The sequence below is a fragment of the Anomaloglossus baeobatrachus genome, chromosome 1, assembly GCF_048569485.1.
Source record: "Anomaloglossus baeobatrachus isolate aAnoBae1 chromosome 1, aAnoBae1.hap1, whole genome shotgun sequence".
NCBI lineage: Eukaryota > Metazoa > Chordata > Amphibia > Anura > Aromobatidae > Anomaloglossus > Anomaloglossus baeobatrachus.
Genome location: NC_134353.1, coordinates 356,730,364 through 356,744,468, shown reverse-complemented (window position 1 = coordinate 356,744,468; position 14,105 = coordinate 356,730,364). Strand labels below are relative to the sequence as shown.

At 48.8% G+C, this 14,105-nt stretch overlaps 1 protein-coding gene across 1 annotated transcript in view; it reads right to left on the bottom strand.

The window, feature by feature from the left end:
- LMNB2 (lamin B2) overlaps window positions 1-13,337 on the bottom strand; it is a 134,472-nt gene extending 121,135 nt beyond the window's left edge. The window contains exon 1 of the mRNA XM_075352436.1: window positions 13,020-13,337. Coding sequence (XP_075208551.1) covers window positions 13,020-13,217 — 198 coding nt within the window. The 5' untranslated portion in view covers window positions 13,218-13,337. The remainder of the gene's footprint in view (window positions 1-13,019) is intronic.
- Between the last annotated feature and the right edge of the window lie 768 nt (window positions 13,338-14,105).

Sequence of the window (14,105 nt, the reverse complement as noted above, 5' to 3'; positions counted from 1 at the left end):
AACAGTGGAGCTATGCGTGGATGTCTGACCTCCTTCGCACAAAGCAGAAAACTGGTGAGCCAGTGATCCCACTGGGGGTGTATAGCCAGAAGGGGAGGGGCCTTACACTTTTTAGTGTAATGCTTTGTGTGGCCTCCGGAGGCAGTAGCTATACACCCAATCGTCTGGGTCTCCCAATGGAGCGCCGAAGAAAACCCCTTGCCGCATAACAGTGACATCTCAAGTTCCACGCCGTCAGATGTAATCTAGTGTTCTGTGGGTGGAAGGCTGGACCATGAGACAGGAGATCCGGAAGAACCCATGGATCGGTTATGGACAGATTGGACAGCCAATAAAAGCAAGGTCTCTTTGGCCAAAGGGGGCTATGAGAATCACTGCCGCTTGATCCTCCCGTATCTTCCTGAGCACCGAAGGGAGGAGGGTGATCGGAGGGAAGGCATATGCAATGTGTAAGTCCCATCTGAGCAATAGGGCATCTACTGAGTGATGACAATCCCTCGGATCCAGGGAACAGAATTGGGGAACCTTCCTGTTGTGTCTGGTCACAAAGAGGTCTATCTCTGGTACCCCCCACCTCTCCGTTATCCTGTTAAAAACGGACAGATTTTAAAAGACCATTCTCCTTGGTGAAACTGGTTGCGACTGAGAAAGTCCGCCATAATGTTCTCCTTCCCTCTGATGTGTACTGCTGATAGGGATTCTAGGTGAGCCTCTGCCAGAGTCATAATCCTGCTTGCGATGGACATAACATGCCCGGAGCGAGTACCCCCCTGATGGTTCAGATATGCCACTGCAGCGGTTTGCCCGTGACGCACAAATGACGGGGCGGATACGATCGCTCGTGCGATCGCACGATAGATCGTATCGTGTGACGCCCGCATTAGTCCAGGAACCGGTTAGTTCCTTACTGCACAAGGAACATTCTTTATGTCTGTACTTGGATAAACATTTCTTAGGCCTATTCCGATCCTAGGAAAAACACAGACAAGACGACTGCCGTTTAGAAGCGGGAATCATGAGCCATCACTCACCCACAGATACAAGAGGCTATACCGGGTCAGTAGGGACATCATCTGACTTCCCTCCTTTAGAGGGTCTTTTACTGTCAGGGGTGCCAGGGTCCTTTTGCTTACAGGACCGGTCATCATTCGTCCCCCGCTTGGTTCCAGAGCCTGTGACACTGCTATCCCGGCTACCTCTCTGCTGCAGCTTCTGGGAGGCAGTATCTGGATCAGAGTGAGGTTTTGGGGAGGAAGGAGGCGAAGGAGACACAGCCGACCGCTTGTCAGCCATGTTCACTGAACACAGACACCACTGTGAAGATTGCCGCTCATTTTTTGAAAAAGCTGGCAACCCCTCCCATCTATTTCCAGGAGATGACGTCCCAACCGCGCGTCCAATAGGAAGGGGCGCCACAGTGTCTGCAGCCACGAGGACGCCACCACCAGCAAGCGCAGCAGCTGCCACCTTTATCCCGGCCCCTGGCGCCCGGTTCCACATGGTGGGGGGGGGGGGGGGAGAGAGCCCGCGCGCAGACGGGACCCCCGTGGGTTTGCTGCGGCAGGAGAGCACTGCGGCCGACCGGCCCTTACCTGGTCCTCGCGGGCTCCCCACCATGTCCCCAAGCCTGGAATCCGTACATGGTGTCACCAGAGGAGGGTGTGCCGCATGCAGGCCTGACCCCCGTGGGTCTGCTGCGGCAGCTCCACAGCACCTCGGCCGACCGCAGCACGATCTGTGCCGCTGCCAGAGTCGGCCGGCCGGGTGCCGGATTTGAATCTTCAGCCCATCAGGACCATCCTGAATCCCAGTGGATTCCTGGAAGCACCCTGTTCAAGGACAGGAAACCAACTGATGCGGGGAGAGGTGCCGCCCTTTTTATTCTGGAGGTTTCCTGTCCTTGAAGGGCGGATACCCTCTCTCTTGGTGCAGTCATGGGTGCTGGAAAAAACTTAACTTCAGCTTCACATTGTTTGAGACGCCACAGTCCTATTCCTGTAAGAACAGCAAAACGATCCTTTAGAATTAGAGATCGTTGAAGCTGCTTCTCTCTCCTATTCATCACATGTGCTGTGTTGTGCACACGTTGCAGCCGGCAATAAGGACATGCTTGAACTCTGATTGGCAAAGTGAGAAAATTTGTTATTTCTGTCAGAACCCCTAAACTTGATTCTATCTTGAAGAGACGTGCAGGAAACCGGGCAAGCTACTTAGTGGGGCAGCACTTTACTACTGTTTGAACGACTTCTTGAGCTGAAACACCTTCTTCTACACATTAACGTGTAACAAACGTCTAACAAATCATATAGGGTACATGTCCCTTATAGCCCCCCATCCTAAAATTAGCCCCCTTAATCTGGATATAGTCCCCTTGTGCTGGCACACATCCCCTACTGCAGGCACAGGTCTATGGATAGCACACGTCCCCGTGTTTGATATGGCCCCCATTCTGCTGCCCATAGTAAAATAACACTCTTTCCTTACCTTCTCAAGCGCTGTAGTCCCTAGTGTCTCCCTCTGTGCTGCTGAGCTCCTGCATGGTTCTCGGTGCCGGTCATGTGATTGGCACAGCAGAGTGACATGATCTCTGCATGCCTGATCACAGCGGCAGCAGTGAGATTGGGGAGACACGCTGGAGGAAGTAAGTAAAGCTTTTTTATTTTAGGATGGGCAGCAGCAGCATGGGGGTAATATCTAACACGGGGATGGGAGGGGGGGCATGTGCGATTAAAGGGGGGGGTGCAGGCACATATATGCGTCGCTCCCCCAGGCCATCGCCGCGGTGCGGTTTCAGCAGCACGGTGATGGACAGTGGCAGTGCATATTATATGAGCGGGAGCAGGAGATCTCCTACTGCCTCCTACAGCAACCAGCACTGCTCCAGAGTTGCCCACATTTCCCCTGGACCCTGCAGTATATAATCCGTATATTCGGATTATAAGACACACCCCCTACTTTCCCCCAAAATTTGGGGGAACAAAAGTGTGTCTGATAAAGTGAAAAATACGGTACATACATACACATTTTGCAAATGTGTCGCTTTTAGTGCCAGCATGTCACAAAACAAGTCAAACACAAAAATAAAAGCGCATTCTTAAATTTTGTGCAGAAAAGTAAACACAAATAATGACCCAGGTGCTATACTATGCCTTCTTCAGAGTGTTTTTTTTTGTTTACTTTAACAAAATAAAAAAAAAAACAACAAAAAACGAATTGCAATTAATCAAAGATCATGACACACACACACACACACACAGTGTCTGCAGTGAATAACAACTTCCTATGGATTTACAGACAACTTTCAGTTACAACGAAAGGCTAGTCAAAAAAAAAAAAAACAACAAAAAACATATGCCAGAGAATGTCACCATGTTTGTCTCTTAGGCCCGTTTCACACGTCAGTGAAAAACACAGATGTTTTTCACTGGCGTGTAAAAACACGCACATGTCCCTGCGTGTGCCGTGAATTTCGGCACACGTGGGTTGTCTAAGTGCAATCCGGGCTCCGTTCTCCGTGGCCCGTGATTGCACTTAGAAATCAACTCACCTGTGCGCGCTCCCGCTCTCCATGGTGCTGAATACTCCCGCGGTGCAGCATCCGGCCGGCGCTGACCCCTGCAGCAGCTGCTTCCGGGTCGGCTGTGTCGCGCTTAATGAATATGCGCGACCGTAATCAGCCGACTTAGAAGCAGCAGGGAGAACGGGCTGCAGAGGACATCGCTGGACGCCGGGTGAGTTAAAATGTTTTTTATTTTAAAAGAACGATTTTTTCTGGCATGTGTTTCACGGACCACACCATTGCGTGGTCCGTGGGACATCAGTGATGCCAGAAAAAAAATGGACATGTCTCCGTGCGGCAATCACACACACGCAGGTACGCTGCACGGAGACACGTGCAGTGACAAATCACTGACGTGTGAGCAGACCCATTCATTATAATGTGTCTGCGTATGTCAGTGATTCTGGTACGTTTAAAAAAAAAAAAAGCACAAACGTACCAGAATCACTGACGTGTGAAAGGGGCCTTATACAGCATGCTTCCTCCCCTTCTCCACCCGGATGTCCCTGTGACATCGGGTGTAAAGCCAGAAATCTCACGCATGCGCGTTTTGCCTGCAGTCTCTCCTCTTGGACTGTGCATCAGCAGTGATTCCCCGGAACCTCTGCACAGCAAGAAATTGAAGACTGTGCACACAAAAGGGTGGAACAGTGCAGGGTAAAGGTGTCATCAGGGATAATACGCAGGCGTGAGTTTTCCGGTCGCACACCTGACGTCACAGGGCCACCAGGGTAGAGAAGGGGAGGAAGAATCCTGTATAATAACGACAGGAGGCCAGGTTATCTTCCAGGCAGCACATGCCCCATAGCACAGACGTTAAAAGATATAAAAAGATCTTTACCAAACACATATACACATATATACATACATATGTATATATACACACACACACACACACACACACACGGGTGGCAGATTCCCTTTAAAAGATACAAAAGATATAAGCAGACTATCAAAAATGTAGAAAGCATCCAGTTTATTGAAACTTCACTAGATTCAGGGTCTCAGCCCTTACATCATACTGCTCTGTTAGGCTCTGTGCGCACTGGGAAATGGAATTTTCTTGAGAAAATTCCGCATGCTCTCAAAGATTACCGCACCCGCGGTAAAAAAACGTGGGAAACCGCACCCGAAAACCGCATGCGGTTTGCTGCGGTTTTACCGCGGTATTATTCGCGGTATTGCCGCGGTTTTGCCGTGTGCGGGTTGGGATGTGCTTTATTGCATTCAATGCAATAAAGCACATTGAAAAAAAAAAAAAAAAAGTCATTTAATTCTGAGATAGTAGATAGACAGAAGAATAGATAGAGGGATAAATAGACAGACAGACAGAGGGATAGATAGATATAGGACAGATCGCTGCATTTCCCACGGTCGGCAGTGAGTTCACATTACCGGCCAAGGGAAATGACTGGTAATTACCTCTGCTGTCTGCTGCTTTCATTCAGCGCTGTGTCTGTGACAGTCGCGGCTGGATGGAAGCAGCGCAGGACCTGTGGATTACGCCGGAGCGTTGGATTACGCCAGAGCTTTGGTGCGGGAGGGGTTAATAAAATGGTGAACGAGGCTTGTTTGTTTTATTTAAAATAAAGGATTTTTCGGTGTCTGTTTTTTTCACTTTACTTACGGGTTGATCATGTCAGCTGTCTCATAGACGCTGCCATGATCAAGCCTGGAGTTAATGGCGGTGGTCCCTCACCATCATTAACCCCTTGTATTACCTTGCTGCCACTGCTACACGGTGGCAAGAAGAGCCGAGGACACGCAGGTGCTGCCGCATAATGGATGCGACAGTCCCGGGGCAGCTGCGGCTGATATTCTCGGCTGCCGGAGGGGGGAGTGAGGCGGGGGACATTAACCCTGCCCCTCTCCCTCCCCAGCCTGAGAATACCGGGCCGCCGCTGTGTGCTTACCTCGGCTGGAAGATAAATATGCAGCGGAGCCCACGTTCTTTGTTTTCTATATTTCCGTTTTATTTCTATGTGTGTTCTATATGTCTGTGTCTATGTGTTCTATGTCTGTGATGTGTTTGTGTTTACTCTCTGCACGGCTTCCTCTTCCTGTAATGACATCACTTCCCTGCAAAACCACAGGCAGCGATGTACATTACCGGAGGTAAACCGCGAAATACCGCAGGGAATAACGCAGGAAAACGCAGTAAACCGCACAGAATTTGCTGCCTGCGTTATTCCCTGCGGGATTTCATGATTAACATTGGAGTCAATGGAGTGAAATCCCGCAGCTACCTGCGGAAAAGAAGTGACATGCACTTGTTTTTGCTGCGGGATTCCCGCAGCAAAACATGCAGCTGTCAAATTCCGCCCAGTGCGCACAGGATTTTTTTTCTCCATAGGATTTGCTGGTGATTCACTGCAGACATGTTATGAACATTTTCTGCAGCGAAACATGCAGCAAAACCGCAAAAAATCCGCGGCAAAATCCGGTAAGTGCGCACATAGCCTTAGGGTAGCAAAGCCTGGTGGCAGATCACTTTAAAACCACGTGCACACATGGTATTTAGGGTATGTGCACACGCAGCTTTTTTTTTATTTTATTTTTTTTTTTTACCACAAACATGCAGCGTTTGTCCAAAGAAAAAAAAAATTTAAAAGCACCAAACACGCACCGCGTGTTTGGTGCCCAATGTGTTATCTTTTTTTTAAGTCAAATCTAATGACTGAAGGGCTCAAAAACGCTGGAAAAATGGAACAAGATGCCCAGTGTGAACAGCAAAATTGAAATCTCAGACTTTGCTGGGAGAAGAAAATGCATGAATTTTGGTGCATATTTGTGACCTCAAAAACGCACCATAAACGCAGCAAAAGATGCCCTGTGTGAACGTAGCCTTAGTCATGTATGTACTCAAGCATGTGATCACTTCAGCCTGTTACCTGCAGCAAGCAGCCTAAAGGCCCCGTCACACTAAGCAACATCGCTAGCAGCTGTGAGGTCGTTGGTTGTTGCTGAATGTCCTGGGCCATTTTTTAGTTGTTGCTCTCCCGCTGTGAAGCACACATCACTGTGTGTGACAGCGAGACAGCAACAACTAAATGTGCAGGCAGCAGGAGCCGGCTTCTGCGGAGGCTGGTAACCAATGTAAACATCGGGTAACCAAGAAGCCCTGTCCTTGGTTACCCGATATTTACCTTTGTTACCAGCCTCCCCCGCTCTCACTGTCAGTGCCGGCTCCTGCTCTGTGCACATGTAGCTGCAGGACACATCGGGTTAATTAACCAGATGTGTGCTGTACTAGGAGAGCAGGGAGCCAGCGCTCAGTGTGCGCTGCTCCCTGCTCTGTGCACGTGTAGCTGCGTGAGCTGGTAACCAAGGTAAATATCGGGTTGGATACCCGATATTTACCTTAGTTACCAAGCGCAGCATCTTCCACGCGGCGCTGGGGGCTGGACACTGGTTGCTGATGAGCTCACCAGCAACTCGTGTAGCGACGCTCCAGCGATCCCTGCCAGGTCAGGTTGCTGGTGGGATCGCTGGAGCGTTGCAGTGTGACATCTCACCAGCAACTTCCTAGCAACTTACCAGCGATCCCTATCGTTGTTGGGATCGCTGGTAAGTTGCTTAGTGTGACTGGACCTTAATAGGTGACACATTGCTGGAGTCAGGGTTTATCATTAGGGGCACTCAGACAAGATAGCACAAATCCAGGGAGATTCTTTTTTTAATCCAGCTTGGTAAACGAGAAGAAGCATTCTCCCTATAGTGCGTAGGTTAACACCGGTGGATTTTCATCTATATAGTGACCTATAACCTAATTTGCATTGTGCAGCTTTCCAAGTGTGCTGTGCATTGTATCAATTTGGCTGGAGAACGTTCAGTGCATTGTATCAATTTGGCTGGAGAACGTTCAGTGCATTGTATCAATTTGGCTGGAGAACGTTCAGTGCATTGTATCAATTTGGCTGGAGAATGTTCAGTGTATTGTATCAATTTGGCTGGAGAACGTTCAGTGCATTGTATCAATTTGGCTGGAGAACGTTCAGTGTATTGTATCAATTTGGCTGGAGAACGTTCAGTGCATTGTATCAATTTGGCTGGAGAATGTTCAGTGCATTGTATCAATTTGGCTGGAGAACGTTCAGTGTATTGTATCAATTTGGCTGGAGAACGTTCAGTGTATTGTATCAATTTGGCTGGAGAACGTTCAGTGCATTGTATCAATTTGGCTGGAGAATGTTCAGTGCATTGTATCAATTTGGCTGGAGAATGTTCAGTGTATTGTATCAATTTGGCTGGAGAATGTTCAGTGCATTGTATCAATTTGGCTGGAGAATGTTCAGTGCATTGTATCAATTTGGCTGGAGAATGTTCAGTGTATTGTATCAATTTGGCTGGAGAATGTTCAGTGTATTGTATCAATTTGGCTGGAGAATGTTCAGTGTATTGTATCAATTTGGCTGGAGAACGTTTGCAGATGTACCCTGTTTCCCCAAAAATAAGACTTTTTTGCCCCAAAAAAAGCACTAAGTCTTATTTTCAGGGGAGGTCTTATTCTCAGGAAAACATGGTTGGGGATAAGTTTACCCCCACAAAATGCAGACCCCCCCCTTCCCAGGATAGTCATACTTACCAGCTCGGACGTCTGTGTTTTCCCAGATCTCCCAGCAGGTATGCTGTACGCCATCCTCCCCTGCTTCTGGCCAACACTTAAACATTAGAACAAACACTCACAAAATCGCACATAACTGGACAATCACACGCACACACTCACCACATCCAGTGCCATCACTTGCTTCTGACCCTGTGATCCTTCCACAGTCCTGGAAGCTCAACGCACAGTGTCACAGGTCCTTACGCCGTCGAGAAGCAAGCGATATTGCTGGATGTGGCGAGTGTGGATGTGATCTGTAGTGAGAGTGAGTTGTGTGTGTGTTCTTCCCACTTCAGGTCCTTGATGCGCTCCCCTGCTCCCGGTCGGCGTCTGGCGAGTATGATCGTGGGGGGTCTTCCTCTCTTTCGGGGGTTTCTGATTTCTCTAATGAAGTGTCCTACGGTATCTAACTTTTTTACCCCTGCATAGACACTTCATTATTGAACTGCTGATAGGTCTTATTTTCGGGGAAACAATGTAATGATTTCAGCTGGGTTTATTATGACCAACAATGGCATCAGGTCTGAATAACTGATGTGCCTTCTATGTCTACCAAATCTTATTTAGCAATTAATTTTCTTTCCTCCCCTTTAATTTTTTGGCCTACTGCTTAGTAATATGTTGGTTACAGTGCATTAGGTTACATTAACCCCTTAATGCTCCATGACAGGGCTGCACTAGATACGGCCCATTAAAGGCTTTGCTGTGGCCCGCAGACCTGTCTGGCAGTCACCATTCCCTACCTCCATTATTCAAATGTATTCACATCTCTCAGAAGTAAATACATTTGAAAACCTGAACACCACCACTCTGGCAGAGCAGAAAAGAGATTGTCAGCCTCCGCTCCAAGGTGCAGCAGTGTGATGAGGTAATCACGCTGCTGACATTGCCACAGGAGCAGCGGAAATGTCAGCCCTGACCTTATGGATAGGGGCAGTGTGAGGGGAGGGATATTTTGTGTCAGAAGCACAATAAGGGACAATTTATTAAGCGGTGCAGAATGTGATATTTTTATTTATATGGACAGTATGATACCGACCTAAAGATAAAAGTGTCACTTGTGAGTGACTCGCGCAAGAATCAAATCTCGTCACTCTGCATGGCCTGCCACTCTCCGACAGGAGCGTGCAGCTACATGTTTTTTCTGTGGCCTTCTCACGGAAGGGTGACACCGGTCTCAAGAGAATCGTGTCGGCAAGTACTATTGAAGGCAGAACAGAGAAGGAAATCTGCAGAGACTAGCTTTGGGCATGAAAGCTCATCTTGGCATATGTTCTACATGGAGACAAAAGGGACGGAAACTACTCCAATCAGAGAGGTTACCTATAAAAAGGTACCTGCATATAAATGTTTATTTGGGATACTGATTGTGTCTCATCAGTCTGATCATAGCTGGTAACAACTCCAGCATTTCCTTCCCATTGTTAAGGACATACTGGGAATTGAAGGTTCAAGCAATACAATTGTTTATGGGGCTAACCTAACATTTCAGTTGATCGCTGCACTATGCTTGGTGATGCATTCATGTACTAACGGTGGTTCTGTCGCTGGTCAAGTACTGATTGTGCTCCTGATGCTGCAATTGTGTACCTACTTTGGTTCTGGTGCCGCACTCATGTGCTGACAGTAGTCCTGTTCTTCTACACATGTAGCAATCCATAAAGTGCTTCATGGCTATGTTAAAACTTAATCTTAAATCTCTAACTTGAGTATTTTTATGAGAAGGACTTCAGGCTATGAAAACTCAGTTTAAGTTAGCATTTGTTCACACTGATTTTCTTGGAGCAGAAACTCTTGAAACCCTCCTCAAATGCTTAAAGGGAACCAGTCACCAGTTTTTTACCCTACAAGCTGCAGCCACCACCACCGGGCCCTTATATACAGCATTCTAACATGCTGTATATAAGAGCGCAGGCTGCTGTGTAGAACATAAAAAATACTTTATAATACTCACCTAAACCGGTCGCTGCGGTGGATATGGCTCAGATGGACGTCTTTGTCCTCCGGTGCTGGCGCCACCTCTCTCGGCCATCTTTGTTGCCGCCTTTGTCATCCTTCTGAAGCCACGGTGCATGACACGTCCGACATTATCCATACTTGCCGGCATTCAGGTCCTGAGCAGTCGCACTTTGATCTGCCCTGAGCAGGTCAGACCAAAGTATTGTAGTGCGCATGCGTGGGACCGGCGACGGTGTATGACGTAGACGTGTCATGCACCAAGGCTTCAGAAGGAGGACAAAGATGGCCGAAAGAGGCACCGGAGAATGAAGACGCTCATCTGAGCTACATCCACCGCAGCGACCGGTTTAGGTAACTATTATAAAGTGTCTACACAGCGGCCTGGGCTCTTGTATACAGCATGTTAGAATGCTGTATATAAGAGCCCGGTGGTGGTGGCCGCAACTTATAGGGTAAAAAACTGGTGACAGGTTCCCTTTAAGCATTTGAGGAGGGTTTCAAGAGTTTCTGCTCCAAGAAAATCAGTGTGAACAAATGCTAATTTAAACTGAGTTTTTGTAGCCTGAAGTCCTTCTCATAAAAATGCTTAAAGGGAACCTGTCACCAGTGATGGCCACAGCAGCTTATAGGGCAAAAAACCGGTGACAGTTTCCCTTTAAAACTGGATTCTAGTGATCTATTAAAGTGCTAACGGTGGCTCTGGTGATGCATTCATGTAAGTACTCCTTTAATTTTTTTTATTGCGGCCGTTGGGATTGTTTCACTATAGCAATGTGGCCCTTGGACCCAAAATATTAAAACTGTTGTGCACCCCCCTGCTCTATGACTTATTAGATTATGAAGTGTCAGACTACAGCGGGCCCGGAAGCAGTGCCAGCTCCACACAGCCCCATTAAATCTAATGTGTCACTTTATGTGGTAATAACTAAAGCTTTTTTTTTTTTTTTTTTTTAAATGATATATATATATATATATATATATATATATATATAAATAAAAATTAAAATGGTGTTACCCCACCCTGGTGAATAAACTACTTGGCGTCTGCCACTATATGAAGTGGAATAGGCATCTTCAAAAGCAAGAATAAGGGGGAAGGGCGGGTATGTTTCCTTAAAGGGGTTATCCGGCTTCTTTGACATTTTTTTTTTTTATTTCCCTATTGGGCTACATTGGGGCAGGTAAGTAGATAGAGACCACTTACCTGCCCTGCTGTCAGCCCCTCTCCCCCGGCTCAGAGCGGTCATGTGACCGCTCCTGCCGCGATTTTGCTGCTTCCGGTCATTTCATGTCAACATGGGCAGGGCCATGTTGACATGCAAATGTGGAACAGCATGTCGCCTCCCTGCTGGGTGTCTACAGTGCAATAAGCCCTGCCCCCCTTCCCTGCACCCTCCCACACATTCCCCCCACACCTCCAGTAACCTCCCCCTGCACTGCTGTGGGGTCCGTAACCTGGGGGCGGGGCCTGGCGGCAGCTGCCGTGGTGTCAGCGCCAGCACCAGGCCCCCTGCCCAGGATCGCACATTCTAATGTACCGGCATCACAGATCACTGATGCCGGTACATTTGAAAGTGCTGATGAGAAGCAGCGCAGCGCTGCTTCTCATCACTGTCCCTCCCGCTGTCTGTGCTCTCTTCAGCACAGCGGTGACGTCAGAGCACAGACAGCGTGCGAACGTGCAGGAGCGGTGGGGACCGAGGACAGGTGAGTGTACTCCACATGTGTTCCCGATGGGGATGGGGGGGGGTTTGCAGAGCCATATGTGTGCGTGTGCAGAGCCATATATGTGCGTGTGAGGTGCAGAGCCATATGTGTGCGTGTGCAGAGCCATGTGTGTGTGTGTGTGTGTGTGTGTGTGTGTGTGTGTGGTACAGAGCCATATGTGGGGCTGTTATTTGCAATGCTGTAGCGATACCAGGTCAGTTGCAGGGGCAGAATACTGACAGGGAATGTGCGGGCAGGGGGTGAGGCTGTACACTGAGGCTGGGTGGTGACAGCTCTGACTGAGGTTTTGCACAGGAAGTGGTCAGTTTGCTGGATCTGAATGTAAACAAGAAGCTGCAGAGAATAAAGGGATAATTCAAGAGGAACAAAAGTTAGAAAATAAAAAATAACAATGTAGGTGTGATTTATATGACAATACAGCACAGAAACTCAAAAAATTTTGTTAAGCTAATGTCGGACAACTCCTTTAAGGGGAACCTGCCACATGTAAAAAAAAAAAAAAAAAAAAAACTACTAACTTGCAGATTTGGGGTTGATCTGCAGGTTTGGACCTGCACACTAAACCCCGCTGCCAGAAGGAAGTGAACCTTATTCCTCCCAGCAGCGTTTAGGTGTCAGTCGTGGGGCGGTGCCCTCCAAGGTTTGGTCACCGCTCTGTATGGAGAGTGGCAGCTGTCGCCTCCTGCACTGACCGCTGATTCTAATAAGTGGCTGTCAGTCAGTGTCAGGGGCGCGGTGACAACCAGTGCTCTCCATAGAGCGGTGACTGAACCTGGGCTGGTGCGGTGACAGAAGCCGGATCGCTGCTGAGAGGCTTAAAGTTTGTTTCCTCCCAGATTTAATGTGAAGGCGCTGGGCAGGCTCAGAATGCTATTAACCTGCAGATTAACTCCACACTTTGAACATTAATAAAAAAATAAAAGGACTTGGGAAATAAAAAAAAAAAAACCCCACACATTCCAATACAAGCCATGCTATACCCTGACACGCCAGGCGGCGGCGCCAGCACAAGACAGTGGTGACAGCGGGCGCCGCACCTGCCACAGCCGAGGGGAAAGTTCTCTGCTAATCTATAGTGCACGAGATGTCACACACATGGGCGCTAAGGACCACACGCCCAGGGCGGCCCAGGGACAGCGCACCTGTCGCCACATGCCGGGCACTCACCTCCCTGGTGGTCACCTCCTCCTTCTCAGACACCTTCAGCATCAGCCGGTCATTCTCCAGCTCCAGGGAGCGCACCCGGTCTATGTAGACGGCCAGGCGGTCATTCAGATGCCGCAGCTCCTCTTTTTCCTGGAGCCGGGTGATGCGAGTTGGAGAGAGCGGTGTGGAGGCCCCGCGTGGTGGGGTCGAGGTAGCCATGTTACAATTCGGGGGGTCCCGCTGAGTAGTGAGCGCCTCAAGACTCGCCGTGCAGCTCCTTTCTCCTCAGGCAACGGTCACTTTTCATTGAATGGCGGGAGTAAGAAATTCCAGCCAATTGCTGAAGAGACAGAGTGTGACGTCATTCCCAGTTAGGATGCAGACGCGGCCATGTCTAGTAGGGTTAAGTTACGCCTAGTAAATAGCTGCGTTGAATCATGCCCTTACTGTGAAGGCGCGGAATCATGGGAAATGTAGTCCCTGGAATGGATGGCGGCCATTTTAGGCAGCAAACGGGTTTACTAGCGGCTATAATCGACAGTCCAGAATTCGCATCGCTTACTGCGCATGCGCCGCTACCGCCTCCTCCTCTCCTGCCACGCCTCCTCTTCTGTTGATCCGCCCACCTGCTCCTGGCCGCGTTCCCGAGCTTCGTGCACCCGCTGCCTGTCCTCCACACCCGCCAGGAAACCCGCCAATTTTCAAGACTGCAGAGTGGAGTGTCACAGGGATTAACCCTTACACCGCCAGCCTGCCACAGTGATTAACCCTTACACCGCCAGCCCGCCTGGAAACCCAATATTCAAGGCTGCGGTGGCGTGCCACAGTGATTAACCCTTACACCGCCGGGAAAGCCGCCAAATTCAACTCTACAGTGTAGTTCCACGGTGATTAACCCTTACACCCACAGCTGTATGCAGCAGCGATCACCACATATCGGCTGTAAGATGGGGAGGGTGCTATCACGCTCGCAGCGTGTAAAACCCGCCTTAGTCAATGCTTCCTCGAAAAGTGCCGGCTTTTCCTTCAGATTTTTTATTTTAAAGTCCCATGTTCTATTTTGCAGCGCCAATCGCCACTGGAAGAGCACAATGATTAGCGCTGAAA